Source organism: Mauremys mutica, chromosome 1 (assembly GCF_020497125.1).
Source record: "Mauremys mutica isolate MM-2020 ecotype Southern chromosome 1, ASM2049712v1, whole genome shotgun sequence".
NCBI lineage: Eukaryota > Metazoa > Chordata > Testudines > Geoemydidae > Mauremys > Mauremys mutica.
In genome coordinates this window covers 69,872,486-69,893,904 of record NC_059072.1, presented here as the reverse complement: position 1 = coordinate 69,893,904, position 21,419 = coordinate 69,872,486, and the positions used below count along the sequence as shown (strand labels likewise).

General features: G+C 41.7%; 1 protein-coding gene across 3 annotated transcripts in view; it reads left to right on the top strand.

The window, feature by feature from the left end:
- KCNC2 (potassium voltage-gated channel subfamily C member 2) overlaps nucleotides 1-18,112 on the top strand; it is a 161,732-nt gene extending 143,620 nt beyond the window's left edge. The window contains exons 3-6 of one of the 3 annotated variants that reach the window (XM_045002148.1): nucleotides 7,527-8,454; nucleotides 11,155-11,322; nucleotides 15,922-16,016; nucleotides 17,043-18,112. In XM_045002148.1, coding sequence (XP_044858083.1) covers nucleotides 7,527-8,454; nucleotides 11,155-11,322; nucleotides 15,922-15,983 — 1,158 coding nt within the window. In that variant the 3' untranslated portion in view covers nucleotides 15,984-16,016; nucleotides 17,043-18,112. Of the gene's footprint in view, nucleotides 1-7,526; nucleotides 8,455-11,154; nucleotides 11,323-15,074; nucleotides 15,784-15,921; nucleotides 16,017-17,042 lie in introns of those variants that run through there. The other 2 variants (XR_006576279.1, XM_045002149.1) reach the window with 2 other exon arrangements.
- Nucleotides 18,113-21,419: the final 3,307 nt, after the last annotated feature.

Below are 21,419 nucleotides of genomic sequence, written 5' to 3'. Positions count from 1 at the left end.
AGATGAGCAACCTCCAAAGCCCTCATACAGATCCTCTGAGTTCAATTTGGGAAGGAGGACCCAAGCTATTTCTCTTTCTCAACCTATTGTGTTTATCTGTGTGTCTGATAATTCTGATCTTTGCTATAGTTTCAACCAATTTGCCTGGTACTGAAGTTAGGCTTACTGGTCTATAATTGCCAGGATCTCCTCTGGAGCCTTTTACAAAAATCGGCATTATATTAGCTATCCTCCAGTCACCTACTACAGAGTCTGATTTAAGTGATACGTTACAGACTACAGGGAGTAGTTCTGCAATTTCATATTTGAGTTCTTTCAGCACGCTTGGGTGAATACCATCTCGTCCTAATGATGGTGATTTATTACTGTTTAATTTATCAGTTTGTTCTGAATACCTCAATCTGGGATGGTTCCTCAGATTAGTCACCTAAAAAGAATGGCTCAGGTTTGGGAATCTCCCTCACACCTCTGCAGTGAAGACTGATGCAAAGAATTTATTTAGCTTTTCTGCAATGGCCTTGTCTTCCGTGAGTGCTCCTTTAGCATCTTGATCATCCAGTGGCCCCACTGATTATTTGGCAGGCTTCCTGGTTCTGATGTACTTAAAAATGTTTTGCTGTCAGTTTTTGTGTCTTTAGGTAGTTGCTCTTCAAATTCTTTCTTGGCCTGCCTTATTATACTTTTATTTTTGACTTTCCAGAGTTTATGTTCCTTTCTATTTTCCTCAGTTAGATTTGACTTCAAATATTTTAAAGATGTCTGTTTGTCTCTAACTGCTTCTTTTACTCTGTTGTTTAGCCATGGTGACATTTTTTTTGTCCCTCTTACTGTTTTTTTTTAAATTTAGGATATGCATTTAGTTTGATCCTCTATTATGTTGTTTTAAAATATTCTCTGTGCAGTTTGCAGGCATTTAACCTGTGGGAGTGTTCCTTTTAATTTTCATTTAACTAGTTTCCACATTTTTGCGTAGTTCCTCATTTTGAAGATAAATGCAACTGTCGGGGGTTTCCTTGACATGTTTCCCCCTACAACGATGTTAATTACATTATGGTCATTATTATCGAGTGGTTCAGATGTGACCTGTCTCTCCTCAGTCTGGTGTGAGATCCCACTTTTCTCTGGAGGGGTGGCCAAATAGTATACTCTCCCCTGGCTGAAGTCTAAATTATATCTGCCTTTCATAGTCTTTGTTTATGCTGTCCCTTTAGGTTTTCTATATTAAACGTTTAATAAAACATGTATGTATGATCTAGCATAATTTTCCTACAGTCACCATTCATTCTCCCCTTTCTGTCCCTCTTTATCCCCCCTCTCTTTTCTCTGTATTTTGGTTCTAAAGATTCCCCTATCTGAGCTTGTCAAGCCCAGTCAGAACTAGAATTTAAATGAGACAGCCATCTTGAGCAGCTGTTGCTAAAAGTTCTGTGAAAATCTCTGTAGAAATCTCTATAACCACAAAATTAGGCATGCTTCAGAATAGATTGTAAACTGATTTTTTTTCTTCTGATCATTATAAACTACTTGTAAAAGACTGATCCCCATCTTCTCACTTTTTTTGTTTGACTGGATAGCAAGCATAATTTCTCTTTAAAGATAATATTGGGTCCTTGGCATTTGAAATGAATGGAAATATACACTTTAAAAAATGTAACGTGCAACCCCCCTCCTCAAACACACTTTAAAAGAATGTTAAGGTTACAAAGTCAAACACCCAAAGGTTAGGGAATGTCAGAGTTAAAGCTGCCTGGGCAATTAATTTGCCTTCCTTGTGCATATGCATTACAATACCATGTTTAATTACGAGATCACATAATTTTTCCACAGGACCATTCCCCCTAACTCCCCTGGCTCTTCAACTGATCTCAGTCTCTTCTACAGTTCCCATGCCCATGCCCCAACCTCCTTCCCAGTTTCTCCACCCTGCGCCCAGTCTCAGTCTCCTTGCCTATTCAATCCCAATATCTCCTACACCCCAGCTTCCAATCCTACTTTCTCCTCCAAGCTTCTTGTTCCAATCTACTCCCTCAGCCCACTTTCCCCTATTGCAGGGGTGGACAAACTTTTTGGCCCGAGGGCGACATCGGGGTTGCACAACTGTATGGAGGGCTGGATAGGGAAGGCTGTGCCTCCCCAAACAGCCTGGCCCCCGCTCCCTATTCGCCTCCTCCCACTTCCTGCTCCGAGTGCCCCCCTCAGAACCTCCAACCCATCCAACCCCCCCTGCTCCTTGTCCCCTGACTGCCCCCTCCCGGGACCCGCACCCCCTATCCAAACCCCCTGCTCCCTGTCCTGACTGACCCGACCTCTATCCACACCCCCGCCCCCTGACAGCCCCCCCAGGACTCCCACCCCCTATCCAACCACCCTCTGCTCCTCATCCCCTGACTACCCCCTCCCGGGACCCCCCGCCCCTAACTGTCCCCAGGATCCCACACCCTTATCCAACCCCCCCTGCTCCCTGTCTCCTGACTGCCCTCCCGACCTCTATCCACATCCCTGCCCCCTGACAGCCCCCCCAGAACTCCCACTCCCAACCCTCCCTGTTCCCCATCCCCTGACAGCCCCCCCAGAACCTCCACCCCATCCAACTACCCCCTCCTCCCTGACTGCCCTCCAGGACCCCCCACTCCTCTACCCAACCCCATTACCAGCAGCAGGAGCTCGCAGCTGCGACACCCGGCCAGAGCCAACTGCACTCCCCACGCTGCCCAGCGGGAGCAGCGGCCCAGAGTGCAGCCTGTGTGGCGACATGGCTGCGGGGAAGGGGGAACAGCAGGGAAGGGGCCGGGGACTAGGCTCCCCGGCTGGGAGCTCAGGGGCCGGGCAGGATGGTCCCGTGGGCTGTAGTTTGCCCCCATCTGCCCTATTGTCTCTATTGCATTCAAGTCAGGGTGTTTTCTCCTCCTCATGGCCTGGGAACCAGAAAAGGGGGATATTGAGAGTACAGGAGAGACACCGTCTCTGCTCTCCGTTTCTGGTTCCTGGGGCCACAGTGGTCCACAGCAGCCAGGAGGAGCAACTGTAGGAACAGCCCTGCTCAGGCACTGCAGCCGGAGGCTGGAGCAGACTCAGTACAGATGGAATTTTTGGAAAATTTAGCTGCCAAATGCTAACAAATCTTTACTGAGCCTGTGAGAATTGACACTTTTAGAGGCTTATAACTTGGTCAAACTTGGGCAGTTTTTCACAGGAACAGCAAAAGGAACATCCCTGACACCAGGGCAATTCTCTTGCCAATTTCAAGTTTCTGGTCCAAGGAATGGTGGTACTAGAGGTTTTCAATGAAAAGGTTTTTGTAACATGGGCTAAACAACATATTTTCCCATAATCCTGCTTTTGGAAATGGCTGAACCTCTTTTGGTGAAACTTTCCAAAAATATCAACCCAAGGCAGATAATCAGCATGGGAAATTTCAGCCTGAATAGTTAAAATTTGGCAAAGACAACTGAAAATAGAGTTTAACAATGGGAAGTATTGGGCAATCAGATCTAGAGAGAGCTATCCGTTCGGTGTGTAACAGAGAACATTTTCTCTAATGGATGACCTGCATCGATGAATTGACTGTTTACAGCTAATTTTTTTTGGTACAAGAAATGTTTATAGCACCCCCTCTCTACCCAGTTACCTTCTTTAATGCCAATCTGCTTACAGGTTGTCATAAACAGATAGTTAAGGGTTAATGCCTCTTTTACCTGTAAAGGGTTAAGAAGTTCACCTAGCCTAGCTGACACCTGACCAGAGGAACCAATGGGGGAACAAGATGTTTCAAAAGGAAGGAAGTTTTCCTTTGTTTAGAGTTTCAGTTTCAGCCGGAGTGAAAAAGATCAAGGAACCAGCCTCTTATCAGAGTAGTAAGTTATAGAAAGGAATAAATAGGTTTATGTTTATTTTCTTTGTAACTTGTCTTGGTACCATTAAGGGAATTATCAGATTTCGGTATTCTTGTGTGTATTAAAGTTTTTACCCAGGGGAACATCCTCTGTGTTTTGAGTCTGTTGTCTGTGAGAGTAGCTGGTATGCTAATCTCTCCCAGAGGGTTTTCTTTTACCTTTCTTTTCTTTAATTAAAAGCCTTTTTCTTAATACCTGATTGATTTTCCTTGTTTTTTAGATCCAAGGGGTTTGGATCTGGATCCACCAGGAGTTGGTGGGAGAAAAATGGGGGGATGGTTAATTTCTCCTTGTTTTAAGATCCAAGAGGTTTGGATCTGTGTTCACCAGGAAATTGGTGACGTTTCTCAAGGCTACCCAAGGAAGGGAGTGCTTGTGAATGGTGGCAGCGATACCAGATCTAAGCTGGTAATTAAGCTTAGAAGTCCATGCAGGTCCCCACATCTGTACCCTAAAGTTCAGAGTAGGGAAGGAACCTTGACACAGGTATTGATGGACAAGTCTGGGTTCTTCTGGATCCCACCACCCACTCAGCAGGGTGTATCATCTTTATTTTTTCCTATGAATTTATGTGGAGGTGCCTCCACCCCCTTACTCTTCCCTGGCAAGGTCACCAGGGCAGCTTGGGAGGAAAATTCTAACCACAGGATAATCCCCACTTACTTGCCAGATAGCTGGAGACTTACAAGAAATAACACAAACACATACGGTATATTCAACACAATAATTATATTAAACAGGAGACAAAGATAACATAACAGGGTAAAACACTGTTTTTAGGGTCACTGGTGCCCACGCTGATAATACCCATGACTTTCCCCAGTCACGTGACCTAATGTAGCAAATATAAGATTAGTGTCCCATTGGTACGCATACTTTGTTGCAGCCCTTGATGATCTATGACCACAAAATTCTTCTCTGCAGTGGTTTAGCAGTGTGGCTGACTGGGTTCAGTACCGCCCAAAGGACTCACAAGTATTAGGAGGTGGTAAGTCCCTCCACAGGTTTAATATGCAGCAGGCTATAAAATCCCCAAACCCTTACTCCCTGGCTTGAGGACACAGTTCAGGGAGTACGTTTCCTGATTGACTAAAAACAGGTTTCCTGATTGACTAAAAGATGGTGCACTCACAAACTCCATGAATGATCCTCAGGTTCAGAGATGACTCTGGACTCCTCAGTCACTGCAGAGAGGCTGATCTCTCCTGGCAGGGATCCTCTTCAGGCAGGAATCAGGCTGCGTTGGTCCCAGGATTTCCCCTCACCGCAAAGGGGTGCAGGTCTCAAGGTGCAGATTACACAACTGTACTAAAATCCAAACTGTAGTCTCCTAGCCCTGCATCCAGACACACACAGCAGGCAGCAGCCCTGAACTAGCAGACAGAGTAGAGCTGACCCCATGTGGTGACTGGTCTCACCCAGGACTAACAGCCTGGCTGGGGGAGTTTCCCAGCAAAACTCTACAAACTGAGAATCATCAGTGGAGAAGGAAAAACACAGCTGAAGGATCTTGCTTTCAGATCCCTAGAGGCCAGTTCTCAGGGGGAACCCTGCATGCAGGCCTGGGACTCACCAGCCACACAGCCAGTCCTGCCCTTGCCCTGGCTGGCTCAGACTGACTCAGAAATGGCTTCTCCCCTTTCCTGAACTCCCTGGGAAGGGCATCTCACTCCCTATTCATTGCTGGGCAGACTCTGAGTCTCCCTTGTCTCCCCCTCCCTACCAGGGACAGTGTGCCTCTCCCTGAACTGCCAGCAGACAGAGCCCCAAGAATCTAGGTAATCTCTTTGGGGGTTACATGTTGATGACTTATTCAGGGGATATAGCCAATATTCTTAGTAGCATGTATGAATTTTGTGAACCAAAGCCTCAAACTTCATTAGGATCAGCTCAACCTGTCCTACCTCCTTCAGAGATTGAGAGCCGTGGGGGTGGAGGTGCCTTTGACATTGGATTTTTGATATCCACACTCAGCAGGCAGGACTTTAGTTTTCAAGGCATCTGTAACTTTTTTAATGAGGCCCTTGATGAACAGTTCCCCTGTCCAAGGCCAGTGCAACCATTTAGGTGACCTAGGCGGTTGCCTAGGGCGCTGGGATTTGAGAGGGGCGCCATTTTCTTCGGCAGTGACTGCGGCGGATGGATCTTCGGCTGCCCTGGTTGCCACTGGCATTTAGGCGGAGGGAGCTGAGGTAGGGGAGTGCGGGGAGGGTCGCCTGCAGCAAGTAAGGGGGGGCGGCGGCACGCAGGGGAACTTCCCGCCCCAGCTCACCCCTGCCCCACCTCCTTCCCGAGCACGCCGTTGCTGCTTCACTTCTCCCACCTCCCAGGCTTGCGGCACCTAAGTTGATTGGCGCCGCAAGCCTGGGAGGCGGGAGAAGTGAAGCAGCCACGGCGTGGTTGGGGTGCTCATGCTTGTGCGTGGAGTAGGGGTGAGCTGGGGCGGGGGGGGTGCCTCAGGGCAGAGGGTGGGGGGTGGGGAGCTGCCGAAAGGGGGGCACCTCAGGGCGGAGGGAGGTAGCTGCTGCGGGGGGGGGGCACCTCAGGGCGGGGCGCGGGGGGGCGCGCAAGGTGGAAGTTTCACCTAGGGCGCGAAACATCCTTGCACCGGCCCTGCCTCTGCCACCATATTTTTGTTCATCGTGCTGTGTAAGGGTTGGCTATCACTCTCCACCTCAGGGATTGTTTCAGTTTAATGTTTCATGTGTATTAGTCTGTGAATCACTTTGGGAGCCTTTGTAATTAATTGTGCTATACAGTGTAAAAGTACAATGTAAAATGTATGATTGATTATGATTGTTTATCAGTAGGGCCCTACCAAATTCATGGTTTATTTTGGTCAATTTCACAGTCATATGATTTTAAAAATAGTAAATTTCATGATTTCAGCACTTTAAATCTGAAATGTCATGGTGTTGTAATTGTAGGGATCCTGACCCAAAAAGGAGTTGTGTGTGTATGGGAGGGTGTCACAAGGTTACTGTAGGGGAATTACGGTACTGCTACCCTTACTTTTGTGCTGCTTCTAGTGGTGACGCTGCCTTCAGATCTGGGCAGCTGGAGAGCAGCAGCTGCTGTTGGGGACCGCAGTTCTGAAGGCAGAGCCGCTGCCAGCAGCAGTGCAGAAGTAAGGCTGGCAATACACCATACCATGCCGCCTTTATTGCTTCTTGCAGAGCTGGGCCCTCAGTCAGCAGCTGCCACTCTCTGGCTGCCCAGATCTGAAGGCAGCAGCACAGAAGTAAGGATGGCACGATATGATATTGCCACCCTTACTTCTGCTCTGCTGCTGGCGGGGCGCTGCCTTCAGAGCTGGGCGCCCAGCCGACAGCTGATGCTCTCCGGCCATACAGCTCTGAAGGCAGCACATAAGTAAGGCTGGCAATATTGTGACCCCCATAAAATAACCTTGCGATCCCTCCCCCCCACAACTCCCTTTTGGGTTAGGACCCACAGTTTGAGAAACACTGGTCTCCCCGGTGAAATCTGTATAATGTAGGGTAAAAGTACACATGAGACCAGATTTCACATTCCATGACACATTTTTAATGGCCATGAATTTGGTAGGGCCCTACTTATTAATGTAAAGTACTTTATGGTTCTGATTTCCTTTTTCTTTCCTTTTCTTTGCAGTTCATTGCTTTTGCCTCTTTATTCTTCATCCTAGTTTCAATCACAACCTTTTGTTTGGAAACCCATGAGGCTTTCAATACTATTATAAACAAAACCGAGCATGCCATCAATGGCACAGAGGTGGTTCTACAGTATGAAATTGAGACAGATCCTGCTCTGACATATGTGGAAGGAGTCTGTGTGGTGTGGTTTACATTTGAATTTTTAGTCCGTGTTGTTTTTTCACCCAATAAACTTGAATTCATCAAAAATCTCTTGAATATCATTGACTTTGTGGCCATTCTGCCCTTTTACCTAGAGGTGGGCCTAAGTGGCCTCTCCTCCAAAGCTGCTAAGGATGTGCTTGGCTTCCTCAGGGTGGTGAGATTTGTGAGAATCCTGCGAATCTTCAAACTCACCCGGCACTTTGTAGGTCTCAGAGTGCTGGGTCACACACTCCGAGCTAGCACCAATGAGTTTTTGCTGCTGATAATATTCCTGGCACTAGGTGTGTTGATATTTGCCACCATGATCTACTATGCTGAGCGAATAGGGGCCAAGCCCAATGACCCATCTGCTAGTGAGCATACACAGTTCAAAAATATCCCCATTGGCTTCTGGTGGGCTGTGGTCACCATGACTACCCTTGGGTATGGGGACATGTATCCTCGGACTTGGTCAGGCATGTTAGTGGGTGCTCTGTGTGCTCTTGCTGGGGTGCTGACCATAGCCATGCCCGTGCCTGTCATTGTCAACAATTTTGGAATGTACTACTCCCTGGCAATGGCGAAGCAGAAACTTCCAAGAAAGAGGAAGAAACACATCCCTCCTGCTCCTCAGGTGAGCTCCCCTACCTTTTGCAAGACAGACTTGAATATGGCCTGCAATAGCACACAGGGAGATGTCTGCCTGGGCAAAGACAACCGGCTGATGGAACACAACAGATCAGGTAGGACACAATCTCAAATGCATGTCCTCTAAATACTTTATAGACCAGTATGTTTGGTAGGTGTCAGAAAGCATTAAATCTTTCTGCAACTAAAAGATGTAGTTCCCTCCTCTCTCCCTTCACTCCAGTGTTTGCGTGTGTCAGTCTTGTAGATGGCAAAATAGTTACAATGACATTCCCAGGTCTGTGCATAGCTGGTCTATACAGTTTGCTTGCTATGTTGTGAATGCTTTTCTGCTGATGATATCGACCATTTATTTTGCTTATTGTTTGTTTCATTGTACTGATGTTCTTTTGTTTTTCCTGCATGACTGTGACTATCTGAACAGCTACTGTGTTCCACACCGTTGAATTCCATGCTGTTCTGCTTGGTGTTTGTCTCTTGTATCAGCTTTGCCTATGGCACATAGTGGCATATTATGTAAGATGCAATACAAGAGGAAGTCATTAAAAGAAACAGGTGCTTTACCTTGTAAAGGACAGCACTCAATGGAAGAATATAGAAAGCTGGCTTCTAGCTTTCAGATTTCTTTCCGTTCAGCACTCCAATTCCCTGGCAAGAAGTACTTCCCACATCTGTGTTATATGGGACATCACATTGTGTTTTTACTGTTATTTTGATAATATGACCGATATTAAGTTGAAGTAAAGCTTCTTGGGAAAAACTGAAAATGGCAATCATCAGCACCACTCTAGATGTCATTTCCCAGCACACACTGAATATCTTTTGAGATTAAAGAACAAAGTTAAGTAGCATTTAGTTTAATTACTGTAGATTTGCAGTAACAAGTAGGACCGGTCAGAAAGCAAGAATGCTGTTTTGCACAAAAGTTTGAGCTCTAGCCACTGGGTTTTAGAGTTAGTCTCTCTCTCTCTCTCTCTCTCTCTCATCTCTCTTCTTGGAGCTGTTCCACTTTGTACAAATAATTAAATATTCATTGGGAAAAAGAAAGAGACTGACTCTGTAGCCTGATGGCTAAAGCACTCACATGGCATGTCAGAGACCCAGCTTCAAGTTCCTGATCCAAATTAGGCAGAGCAGGGACTTGAACCAAGATCACCTATATTCCCTGCAAGTGCCCTAATTGCATGGCTGTTGAGTATTCTGGAGTTGGGCTCTTTCCAGAAATTCCATCGTGGACCTGAAAAGCATTCCAGATGAAAGTTTAGTTGAAATCGACAAATTTCTGAAAAAGTTTAGTTTTCAATGAATCAGCATTTTCTGGCAGAAAAAAAAATTCTCAAAAAAAATCCTGACCAGTTCTAGTCACAAGGCATTTTTTTCAAATCTGTTAACTCTTATGCTGAACACAGTTATATTGCAAAGCTTCCATATAAATCATTAGGCTCCTTTTGTAAAGTCAATAAGTAATAATAATGCAAAAACATGCCTTTCAGTGTTGGAGTAGCTGGATTTTGCTCTTTAGAGGGAAGAAGCTGAAAACTGTGACGGTGAAAAGTATCTTAATTCTGTTCTGACATTATACCACTGCTTAGTCTTAGGTTAAAAGAAGATCAATTAAAGAGAGAGTTCTCTCTTTGAGAGAGAACTCTGAGAGAGTTCTCAAGCAAAGGTAACACAGATTTTTTTTAAGATTCTAAAGATATCAAAAAAGGGAGAGAAACTTTCAGGTGACTGTGTGTTGTGGGTGGAATATAGTTAGTTTTACAGTGCTTGACTGATACACATTCTCAGACAGCATCTTCAAAGTGTTAATGACAACAGCTTTTCTGTGTCATCAAGTCCTGCTAAAGGCATTCCAGAAGAGATGAGGCTCTGTGTGACAGCGCAAAGAGATAGTTCTAGTGAATCTGCAGATTTATTTACAAGGTGTTATAATTCTTGAGGTTAGAGAAAAAAATCTTAAAGTGATCGACTTCTGGGTTTTTTTTCTCTCTCTCTCTCTGATAGCACCACCATTTTTGCTCCATATCTAACTTCATTTCTTATGTCGTTATTGGGATTGTTGTGCATAACTTCAAGGTAGAATATTGCCATTTGTGGCCCCAATTCAGGAAAACACTTAAGCACATGGTTAGATGCTTTCCTTAATAGGGATGGTTTCTTGAATTGGGTCCCGAAATACTACATATTTCTTGTTTTAAAAAAGGGTCTTTTGGGAAAATAAAAGTGGGCGATGTAGAGATTCTGTTGCATGCTGAATCTTGACCACACTGACTAAGAACCACATTTAGCCCTCAGGTACATATGATTCATTTCAATGGGAGTTACATTTAATGTTAATTGTGTATTTCAGAGCAGGCTTTGGCGCTAAACGTTTATCATTTAATTCCTATATCGAAAGTTCTTTTAAAAACTATTCTACAGCAAAATGATCAACATAACTTAATTTTTAATAAAGAAGAAAGGCTAGCATCTTAAAGGCATGTAATTCAGTAGAATAGCCTTTTATCTGATGGTATTTTATTTTATGTTAAGCTAGCCGAACATTAGGAGATATCTCAAATGGGATATTCAAAAGATGATTTGTTCTTAAATAAAACATTTACTTTTGCCCTTTTGCTGAATTTTGTAGTGATTAATGATGAACTGCAATCTTTTTCTTTATTCTTATCATGACATTATTACTGTTTTTTGTACTTGAGTGATGGGAATATCCGGCATTCAACATAAGCTCTTTGTGATGTCTCATTTCCTCATTCATTATTGTCTGTAAATGGGCATGGTGCTTTAACCAGTGTTATCAGGTGAAGACAGTGCAGGAAGTGAGCAGCCACTCTCACCTGGGGAAAGGCACCCACCAATCAGACGCTCTAGTACCAGAGACAATAACAGAAGAGGGGGAACATGTTTCCTACTGACAACAGGTGATTACACGTGTGCTACTGATGGAGGGATCAGGAAAGGTATGGATTTCTTTCATTAGATCGTAAAAGGTCACTCAGCAATGTACTTGTGAAAAGCAAGCTTCAAGTAAAATAAGATGTGAACAACTGCGCTATTAGGAAAGATTGTAAATCAGTTCAATGCTTCCCCCCCCTTTCAGTTTATCCTTTCCTCTTCTAGTCCTTCCTTTTAGAAAACATTCATTATTTTCCTCACTCCCCTTTGTGGTATATCTGACAGTCATTCTTCTTGTGTTTTCATTTGTCTGTACCCTACATCCAAGACTGCACTGTAGCTCTTTCTCATTAAGTCACTCACGCGCTTCTTTAAAACATGCTCAAGTCTGATTGCTCAGCATTTTGTAGACTCTTGGGTGGGATTTTCAAAAGTGTTCAGCATTGGCCTCTCTCTACTTCCATTGACTTCAGAGGGAGCAGAGTGAGGCCAAGGTTGAGCACTGCTGAAAATCTTGCCCTTAGATCTGTATGCAGAAATGTGAATGTAAGTGTGCACAGCTGCATTTCTGTGCATAACTACTATAATTGGAGAATAATATGATTATCCATTAATGCAAGATAATAACATGAGCAATTGCAGTGATCTCATATGCAGGTGTAGGTGTTCAACTGTATATTTTTTGCTCGCAGATCCTAGGCCTTTGCCCATTGAGAATTAGAATCTGTAATATGTACTAGATATTTACAATTCTTCAAGAAATTCCTATTTAGGGCCCAGTCTGGTGAGGTACTGAGGAACTCTTGCAAAGTGCTCATTATCCTTAACTCCTAATTACTCTGCACCTAGCAAGATCAAGTGTATAATTTCAATTAGACATTTCAGTGTAACAACATGACATTGGTTACTGCTAACCACAGTAAAAACCACAACTAGAACAGGTCAGAAAAAACAAACTTTTCTCTGCAATACATTTCAAATGAAAATTATTTATTCAAAAATTTTCATCTGAAAAATTTGGGGTTTTCTGTGGGAAGTTTCAAGCTGATGCCAACAAAAAATTGTTTTGCTATAGCTTAAAATATTTTCTTTCAATTTTTTTGAAACAAAAAATCTGAAAGAACGACGTTTTAAATTTGAAAGTTAGATATAAAAATGTTTCAGAATTTCCCCAGGAAATCTGAATTATGTTATTGAAATTGACATTTTCCCATGGAAAATATTTGGTTCCAATGTAATCATATTCTTTGGTGGGAATATTTTTTTATCTGTAAAATTCTGACTGTCTCTAGTCATAAGCTTCACTATAAGCAAAATACTTTGACCATTGGGCCTGAAGTTTATTCAACATAAATTATGTTACTTCATAATCTGAAAGCACTCTCAGGATATCATCAAAATAATTTGAAGATCTGAAATTTAATTCACACATCAAATGCCATAGTTTTGCATTTTTTTTTATTTTGAGTTTCAATGCTTTTTCCTTTCATTGCAGACTCTCACTGACTTCAATGGATTTTGGATCAAACTTTTACCCCCTGCTTTCATCCATCCTGTGTATTTTTCCCCCCACTCTTCAGATCTCATTCTCTTTGTCATAGCATCTTTGCCTTCCCCTACCTATCAGTTTTCCTTTGCTTTTGTCATTTAAAAAAGGGAAAAGAAAACATAACAAAATATTATCTTTCTAAGCTGAGTAAAAGACATCATCTAATTTCTTTTGAATCTCTCTACTTTCCCATATTGCCAAGAGAATGTTTCCAAGGGATTTGGACAAATATGAATAAAAATAGATTTTTTTTCTCAAACTAGCTCTTTCTAATCTGTGCAAATTCCAACAGAAGCTCCTAAAATGAATCTGAAATGAGCTGGAGGTTTGTGAAGCGTCACAATCCAACCTGCCCTTACAATCTGGAGATAATACTGCACAATGCATTAGCAGACTTTGGATTATAAATTTGCTTTTAGCAAATGTTCTCAGTACAGCATTCAAGAAATTTTGAGATTGGGAGAAATATTAATTATAATTTCTATTATATATTTGTGTCCAATATGGTTCACAATCTGCTAGGCCCTGTACAAACACAAAAGAAGACACTTTAAGTTTCTGCCTCAAAGAACATGTATTTTGGAGAGACCCTAGCACATAAGACCAGATTTTCCTAAAACTGCTATTCATCTTTTCCCAAATATGATATAAATAGCACCAAAATTATCCTATGTAGAAGATGAACAAGTAACTGCTCATCTGTATTTTCATCTACACATTTAATATTCTTCAGCAAGAATCTCATGATTTCGTTGCATGTACCTTACATGCAAATATCCCAGTCTTGCAAACTGCTTAGATATCTGCTTAGCTTTAAGCTGGTAAGTAGCACTACTGAGGACAGTAGGACTATTTGTGCTTACAATTAACATGCACATAAATATTTGCAGGTTTAGGGCTCACATCTTTTAGCATAAGGCAAAATTTGAAGTAGAATGTGGGAGGAATCACCCTGAAGTGTTTGTACTTTGTGGTAGTCTTCTGGATGCTATCCCTGAGTATTTTTGTACAAACCAATGGAGTTCACTCATTGCTTCATGGGTAGAAATATTCAGGTTTTATTGTGTAAGTGGACTCCCTCTATTTGAGTTCTAAGATAGTGAGACAATGACGAGCAATGTTTTCTGTAAAAGCAGCAAAGAGTCCTGTGGCACCTTATAGACTAACAGATGTATTGGAGCGATGCATCCGACGAAGTGGGTATTCACCCACGAAAGCTCATGCTCCAATACATCTGTTAGTCTATAAGGTGCCGACGAAGTGGGTATTCACCCACGAAAGCTCATGCTCCAATATGTCTGTTAGTCTATAAGGTGCCACAGGACTCTTTGCTGCTTTTACAGATCCAGACTAACACGGCTACACCTCTGAATGTTTTCTGGTGATTTAAAAGCACAGTCTCTACTAAATTCAGACAAATCTGTACGCAGCATAAAGTGGGTAGATTGAGCTGACAGTATATGTGAACAGAAATGTTTGCAAGTGCAATGTTCCATCCGAATTGTGAGTTTTTAGATGTGACTACCTGATTTCAGAATTAATTTTTCATCATGTTAGGCTTATGAGCAGTCATCTTGTGCTTTTCATTAGAATCAGTTAAATAAGGACTGCAAATAATTGTGATTTAACTTTGCAAATCAGAAAGAAATTGCAAATTTGCAAACTTAGCTATCTTATTATACTTTTATATTAGATACAAAGTCTGAGCCTTAACATTCCTGAAGAGAGAGCCTCTTTACAACAACATTATTTCATCCTCTACATGAATAACTATAAAATTACTTTATATAACTATGTAGTTTTCTATAATTTTAAGGAAAATCTGCTCATATTAGAAATTGGCTTTAACACAGATTATATCTTTCTAACACTTTTTTACAATCTGTTCTTTTAAAGACCTTGAGTATATTACCCAGATGACACAATCTACAGCAATCGATCAGTAGTACTCTATGAATGACCAAATCATTACTTGATTTGCACTTAGCTGAACCCTACTAAACCAGTGGAGTTGAACTGAAAAGTAGGTCGAAAAGTATGTAGCATATATGATTTGTGATGGCTTTGTTTATTCTCATTGGAAAGGACAGCTACGTTAAGATCCCGTTTTTTTTCTTTTTTTTCCTCTTTTGTCTCAGCATTGAGCTCTTTGCAGGCAAAGTCCCTTTGAACCCAAAATAGCACATTTGATTACATTGCATTGTATTGTTTGTCTTTGTCTATTTTCTGGCTGAATTCAACTGATGTCTGTGCATTTTCTCATAAAAGGATACGAAAAATCCCGAAGCTTAAACAACATAGCTGGCTTGGCAGGCAATGCTCTGAGACTGTCTCCAGTAACATCACCCTACAGCTCACCTTGTCCTCTAAGACGCTCTCGATCTCCCATCCCATCTATCTTGTAAACCAGATGGCATCAATCGGCTACATAGCATTAATTCAAATACTGTTTACCACATTATGGAAATAAATGTAGCATTAACTGTAGGTTCCATAAATACAATATAAATTCTGCATGATATAAATGTCAGTAGTAAGAAATGCCACTTGGGTAGCTGAAGATTCTTATCTTGGCTTTTAAGATTGTCTTAAGTAGTGCTTCTCCTTTTATCGACTATATTGTCCTACTTTACCATGGCAATAAAAGGACAGCTAGTCGACTCCATTGGCCAGTCTAGTCAATAAATAAGTATATTTTCAGGGAGATATATTTAAAACAATGTGCTTCCAAATGATAATCAATCACTCCATTGGACCTTCATTACTTGTGACTCTAACCCATTCTGAAGATGTCTGGAATCTTGTCTTTGTCGCACACAATGTGATTTGGGTCTGAAACGTCTGATCATTTGCTTGGACCATACTGTTTCCATCACCTGACAGCAGTGTTACAGATTCCTGGGACCATAGATGGCTCTGGATGTGTGTTCTTGCATTGTACCATCCTGCTGAAATGAAAGCACTGATGAAACGGTCTGTATGTGGAATTGTTTTTTGTTGTTTAACCTTTTCATTTCTTTAAATTATTTGTTTTTAAATGGTTTGATTTCTTGATTAACTTTGGTACTAGACTGCTGTATCAGAGTTCTGAATGTCTCCGGTTGTTTGCACACAGATAACTGCAAAGAGGTTGTCATTACTGGTTACACGCAAGCTGAGGCCAGATCTCTTTCTTAATGGCTTGGGGAAGGCACAAAACATGAAAGAAAGGTAAACACCATCCAGGCTTGCAATTTTAAGCTAGCAAGTGCTGCTTGGTACTGTAGTCATTTTTCTACTCCAGGGTTCTTCAACATTTTCAGAGGCAGAGAGCCATGTAAAAGCAAGAAGATTATTGCTTTTATCTGTATAAATATAGGAGGGCAGTAGTTCTCAAAAGGGGTTTGACCAGCCTGAAATATGATTCATGAGCTTCATAAATTTCTTCAGTCAGTGTTTTTTTTTGAGGTGCTTTGTTTTATATGTTGTTTCGTCTGTCTGTTTTGCTACGTGTCTGCTGTATTCTTCATCTGTCTCCATAAAGCACAGAAGTACCTTTAAAATGTCCCCATCTTTTAAGATTAACTGTTGAGTACATTTTCTCCTTTTCCTCCTTTTTGGTACAGACTATACATTTCAAGTGTAAGTTAATATCCTTTAGCCTACCAAATGTGGGAACTTTGAAGATCTTTGAAATGTGGGATTTAGCAATGATTTTGCCATTCTAACTGGTTGTCTACTGCAGCCGCATCAATCCCACTACCTAGCAACCAACATTCATTACTGTATTCAAACTGTATCCCCTCCAGTGGCTTTTTTTTTCAATTTAAAAAGCAAGAACCTGTTTACACAACAGTACAAATGCAATAGTAGATTTGATATTTTGGGCTGGTGAGGAAAAAAAACACACCCAGTCTTAGGGAAGAAAAAAAAAAAGCTAAACTAAGTCTTAAGAGATCCTTGAGATTGTTGAATAATCCTTGACTGTCATATGTTTATATTTTTTGTTAGGAAGAGAAATAACTTATTGCTGACCATGTAACATATTCTTCTGTATATAGCCTAGCTCTATAGCATGATCTGCATGTCAGACTTCTTGTACTATAATATATTTATCAAAGTATACATTTCTGATATTTAGAGATGTACAATGATTTAGTTTTGGTAAAACATTGCCAATAGAGAGAGATAATTGCAAACAGCTTTTTAGCAAAGGAATTAATATAATATCTGGTGCTGCTGTTATATTGACTACAGTGTTGTACAGAATTTATCATGGATTTTTGACTGCTGAAAAAGGGACAATGGAATTTAGCCATACCAAGGACTGTACTGGAAAGAGACTACTGCTGCTGAATGGGCCATGATAAACAACTCGTGCATTGAACAGGTCATTGAGCCGTCACATGAGAAGGAGAGATTATTATGAAGATGAAGGACTGATTTCAATCGCTGCTGCCAGTGGAAGAGGTGACTCGTCACTGTTGATGAGTCAGCTGTAAATACAATGTGTGTGCATGGAATATCAGCTTTTGCCATCTATGTCAGAGGAAGCTGAATTCAAAGTCATCAGCTCTCAGACTCCATGCAAAGAACCACGTGCCTCTCTCTGTATATTCTCCCTGGTTCCCGCAGTATGGTCGTGCTGTGGATCATGCAAAGGCACACACCTATAATGATAGTGATGTAAACTACATCTGTCTTCACTTCCCTCATAACAAAGGTATTTTTTTTGCAAGGGTCATGACCATGGACAGAGTGGGTTTTGCTACAAGTTCTTGCTTTCTCAGTTTGCCATATCTATATTTTTATGAATTCCAGTGTACATGCCAATTTTTGTTTACTTTTCACTTTGATAAGAGAAATGTGGCTGCAGACAAACATCCCTGACTTTGTTCACAGTACACAATCTTTTTTCATTGTTACCTCAGACTATAAGTATTATGAGAAATAAAATTCTGGCAGCAAGAATATTTGGGTTTTTTTATTCAAACTATCACAGAAGCAACATCAATAAATATAAAATATGTATTAAAATTATATCCTAAAAATGTATATTTTGCATAAGAGAGATATTCTTTGATCAATTACTTTTTGTGAGTTTTGTGGTAAATTGGTCTAGTCTGTTCTATGTCTTTGATGCATTGTAGTTGGTACAGTGTATTAATTATGTTCTCCCCATCCTATTTAATAAGAATTTCTCCAGAATATGTTTGTCATCTTGGTATCCTGAATGTAGGGACTATCCCAGTTGTGAAACTCTGTATCGTGGAACTTTTGTGAACATGTCAAGGTGCATGCACAATCCTGGTGGAAACTAATAGAAATGTAACTAACTGAAATGGAGAATAAAAGGCAAATGATTTGGGGATAAGCTTGGAACATACCTTATAATGTGGCTCATGTGCTTCCTTTAGGTTAATGGCCTTTGAACATTCTTACGATTTACATAATTCCCCAGACCAGTCTCCTGGGGCACATACAAAGAGCTCATTCAGAGAACTGGGTTTGAAACAATCTAAAAATCTTTCTCTAGGAATCTTGTTTCCTTCCTGTTACTGATCCCAGGGCTTGTGTGGAAATAGGCACTGGGCTAGTTAATTATAGATTAAATAATAGATCACTGTATCCTGGAGTGTAGTGACACAAAAGAATGTAGTGGTCATGGTAGGTAATCAACTGAACACGAGCTTCCAGTGCCATGCTGTAGATATGATGGCAAATGTGATCTTTGGACATAAAATCAGGGGAATATCAAGTAGGAGCCGAGAGGTGTTACTATCTCTGTATGTTGTATTAGAGAGTCCTTTACTGGAATACTTTGCCCAGATCTGGTTCTTCACGTCAAAGGGATGTTGAAAAAGTATGTGGGATTGTTTTTGTTTTGTTGTTTAAAAGGTTTCAGAAAAGACCTACAAGAATGATTCAAGGTCTAGAAATTTGCCTTCTAATGAGAGACTAAAGAAGCTCAAAGGCTAAGAGGCGACTTGGTCTACAAGAGAGATTTCTGATAGCAGAGGTCTGTTTAAACTAGCAGAAAAAGGCATAATGAGAGCCAATGGTTGGAAGCAAAAGTTCAACAACTTCAGATCTGAAGTAAAGTGCAAAATTTTAACAGAAAGGGTCATTATTCATCGGAACAATTTACCTAGGGACGCGGGTTCTCCACTGCTTGAAGTCTTCACAACAAGAATGGATGTCTTTTCTAAAAGCTGTAGCTCAAACAGAAATTACCGGTCTCATGCAGAAATTGCTGGGGGAGGTTCTCTGACCTGTGTTATGCAGGGAGTCAGTGTACATGACCATAATGATCCATTCTGGCCTTAAAATCTATGATATTATGAATACATTTCTCCATATGTTTATAAAGTTGCATTCAGCATCAGATTAACTGTGTTACTTTAACTAATACACCTCTACCCCCATATAACGCTGTCCATGGGAGCCAAAAAATCTTACCGTGTTATAGGTGAAACCGCGTTATATCAAACTTGCTTTGATCTGCTGAAGCATGCCCCCCTCGGAGCGCTGCTTTACCGCGTTATATCCGAATTTGTGTTATATCAGGTTGCGTTATATCGGGGTAGAGGTGTACTTATAAATATTATGATTGAGATATCCCTGTACCACAAATGCACTATGCAAACTGGAGTTAGAATTCTTAAGGATCACAGAGTAAAAAACTAAATAGCAAGCAATATGCCATGGAGCTTTTTCTATGTGTGAAAAGGGTTATTGCTGGTAAAGATGGTATTAGGACCCTCAGAAGAAGAAATGGTGTAAATGAAATTAAACTATTCAAAGAATTGGGATCATAGTGGTAGCATCATGCTATATGGTTACTGAAAAAGAAGAGGGTGGGAAGGAGAATCAATTTGACATGAACATAATCATATAAAGATATGAATTAAAAAGTCATGAATGAACTAAATTATCTGAAAAGGAAAGACATTGATTTATCATCAAAGTAAATCAGGCAGAAAGTCAGATAAAGGAAATGGGAATGGAAAACTAATACTAGAAAGAGAAAATGAATATATTAATAGGCCTTATTGCAAGTCAGTGATAGGAGTGAATACATAATAGATATCTTGAAGACTAATAGAGCTAGAAGAAATTCTGAAAAAGCAGAGGTTACTATTAAGTGAAAGTTATAAAAAATATTAGCATTATTCTGCAATCTATTCTTTTGGCTTTCTAATGATTTTTTAAAACTTTTAAATCTAGGAATAGACCAGTTATTAGAAATTATTATCTTTAAAATCAGAGATGATTCATGAATGAATAATTCTGAAAACTTGGTATCTGCTCTTCTGTTTTGCATTTGTGTCCATTATGTCACGATCAACATTTCCTTCCATGTTAATTTTGCAATCATTTTTCTGTTCTGTGTTTAAAATGTTCAAAAATTGGCATCTTTTTGTCTGTGCAAATAGTAGTAAATAATTCCAGTTGGACATGTAACCATCTTATTTGCTGCCTCAAGCAGGAGAAAGAACTGAATATTTTTTCAAAGGGGCTACATCTCTGCCTAAGTTTTTGAGAGTGCAACTTTGCACAAACAAACACTGTTGCTTGCATTTTTGATCACTTTTTCTGTGCAAAATTGACACATGCAGTTGACAGATTCACAGATGGGGAGATTCCAGCGTGCAAAAAAATTTGAGAATACTTTTTGAAAATTTAGTACCTAACCGCAATAACCTGTGGTCATATTTAATTGTACCCACAACGATGCTCCTGCAATTATTTGCCGATGCAAGAAGGGAGAATGAATTTAAAAACTGGGCCCTAAATGGACTGCATCTAATTTTACATGGCCTGGCCACACTACACTATATTACTGTGTGAGAGAACCCAGCTAAGCCAGATTAAGGCAGGGGCTTTAGGGGCTGCAGCCTAAGACCTCGGCTCATGGGGGACCCTGCAAAAATAAATCACAGGCAGTGATCTCCAACTCTGGGCCACTAAAAGTCCCATGATGCAGCAGGGCGCTCAGGCAGGCTCCCTGCATGCCTTGGCCCCATGCTGCTCCCGGAAGCGGCTGGCTTCTAGTATGTCTCTGTGGCCCCTGGTGGGGGGGACAGGACAGCTCTGCACACTGCGCCCTCCCCCAGCACCATCCCCCCCGGAGCGCCCATTGGCCTGTGGGAGCAACGGGGGCGGTGCTTGTAGGTGTGGGCAGCGCATGGAGACATACTGTCCCACTGCTCCTGGGGGGCCACAGAAACGTGTGAGCAGCCAGCTGTTTCCAGGAGCAGCAGGGGGCCACGGCATGCAGGGACCCTGCCTGAGCCCTGCTGTGCCGCCAGCCGGGAGCCGCCTGTGGTAAGTGCCTCCTGGCTGGAGCCTGCACCTTGCACGCCCTTCTGTACCCCAACCCCCTGCCCCAGATCAGAATCCCCTCCTGCACCCAAACTCCCGCCCAGCCCCCACACTCCCTCCTGCACCCCAATCCCCAGCCCCCTCCTGCACCAAACTCCCACCCAGGAAAAAGACTTGTACATAGGGCCCCCACAAAATCTAATAGCCACGGGCCCACAGGAGAGTTAATCCGACCCTAGAACCCAGGTATAACATATCCCAACCTGGTTATAACCTAGCTGATTTAGAGAACTCCAACCTGAATTCTCT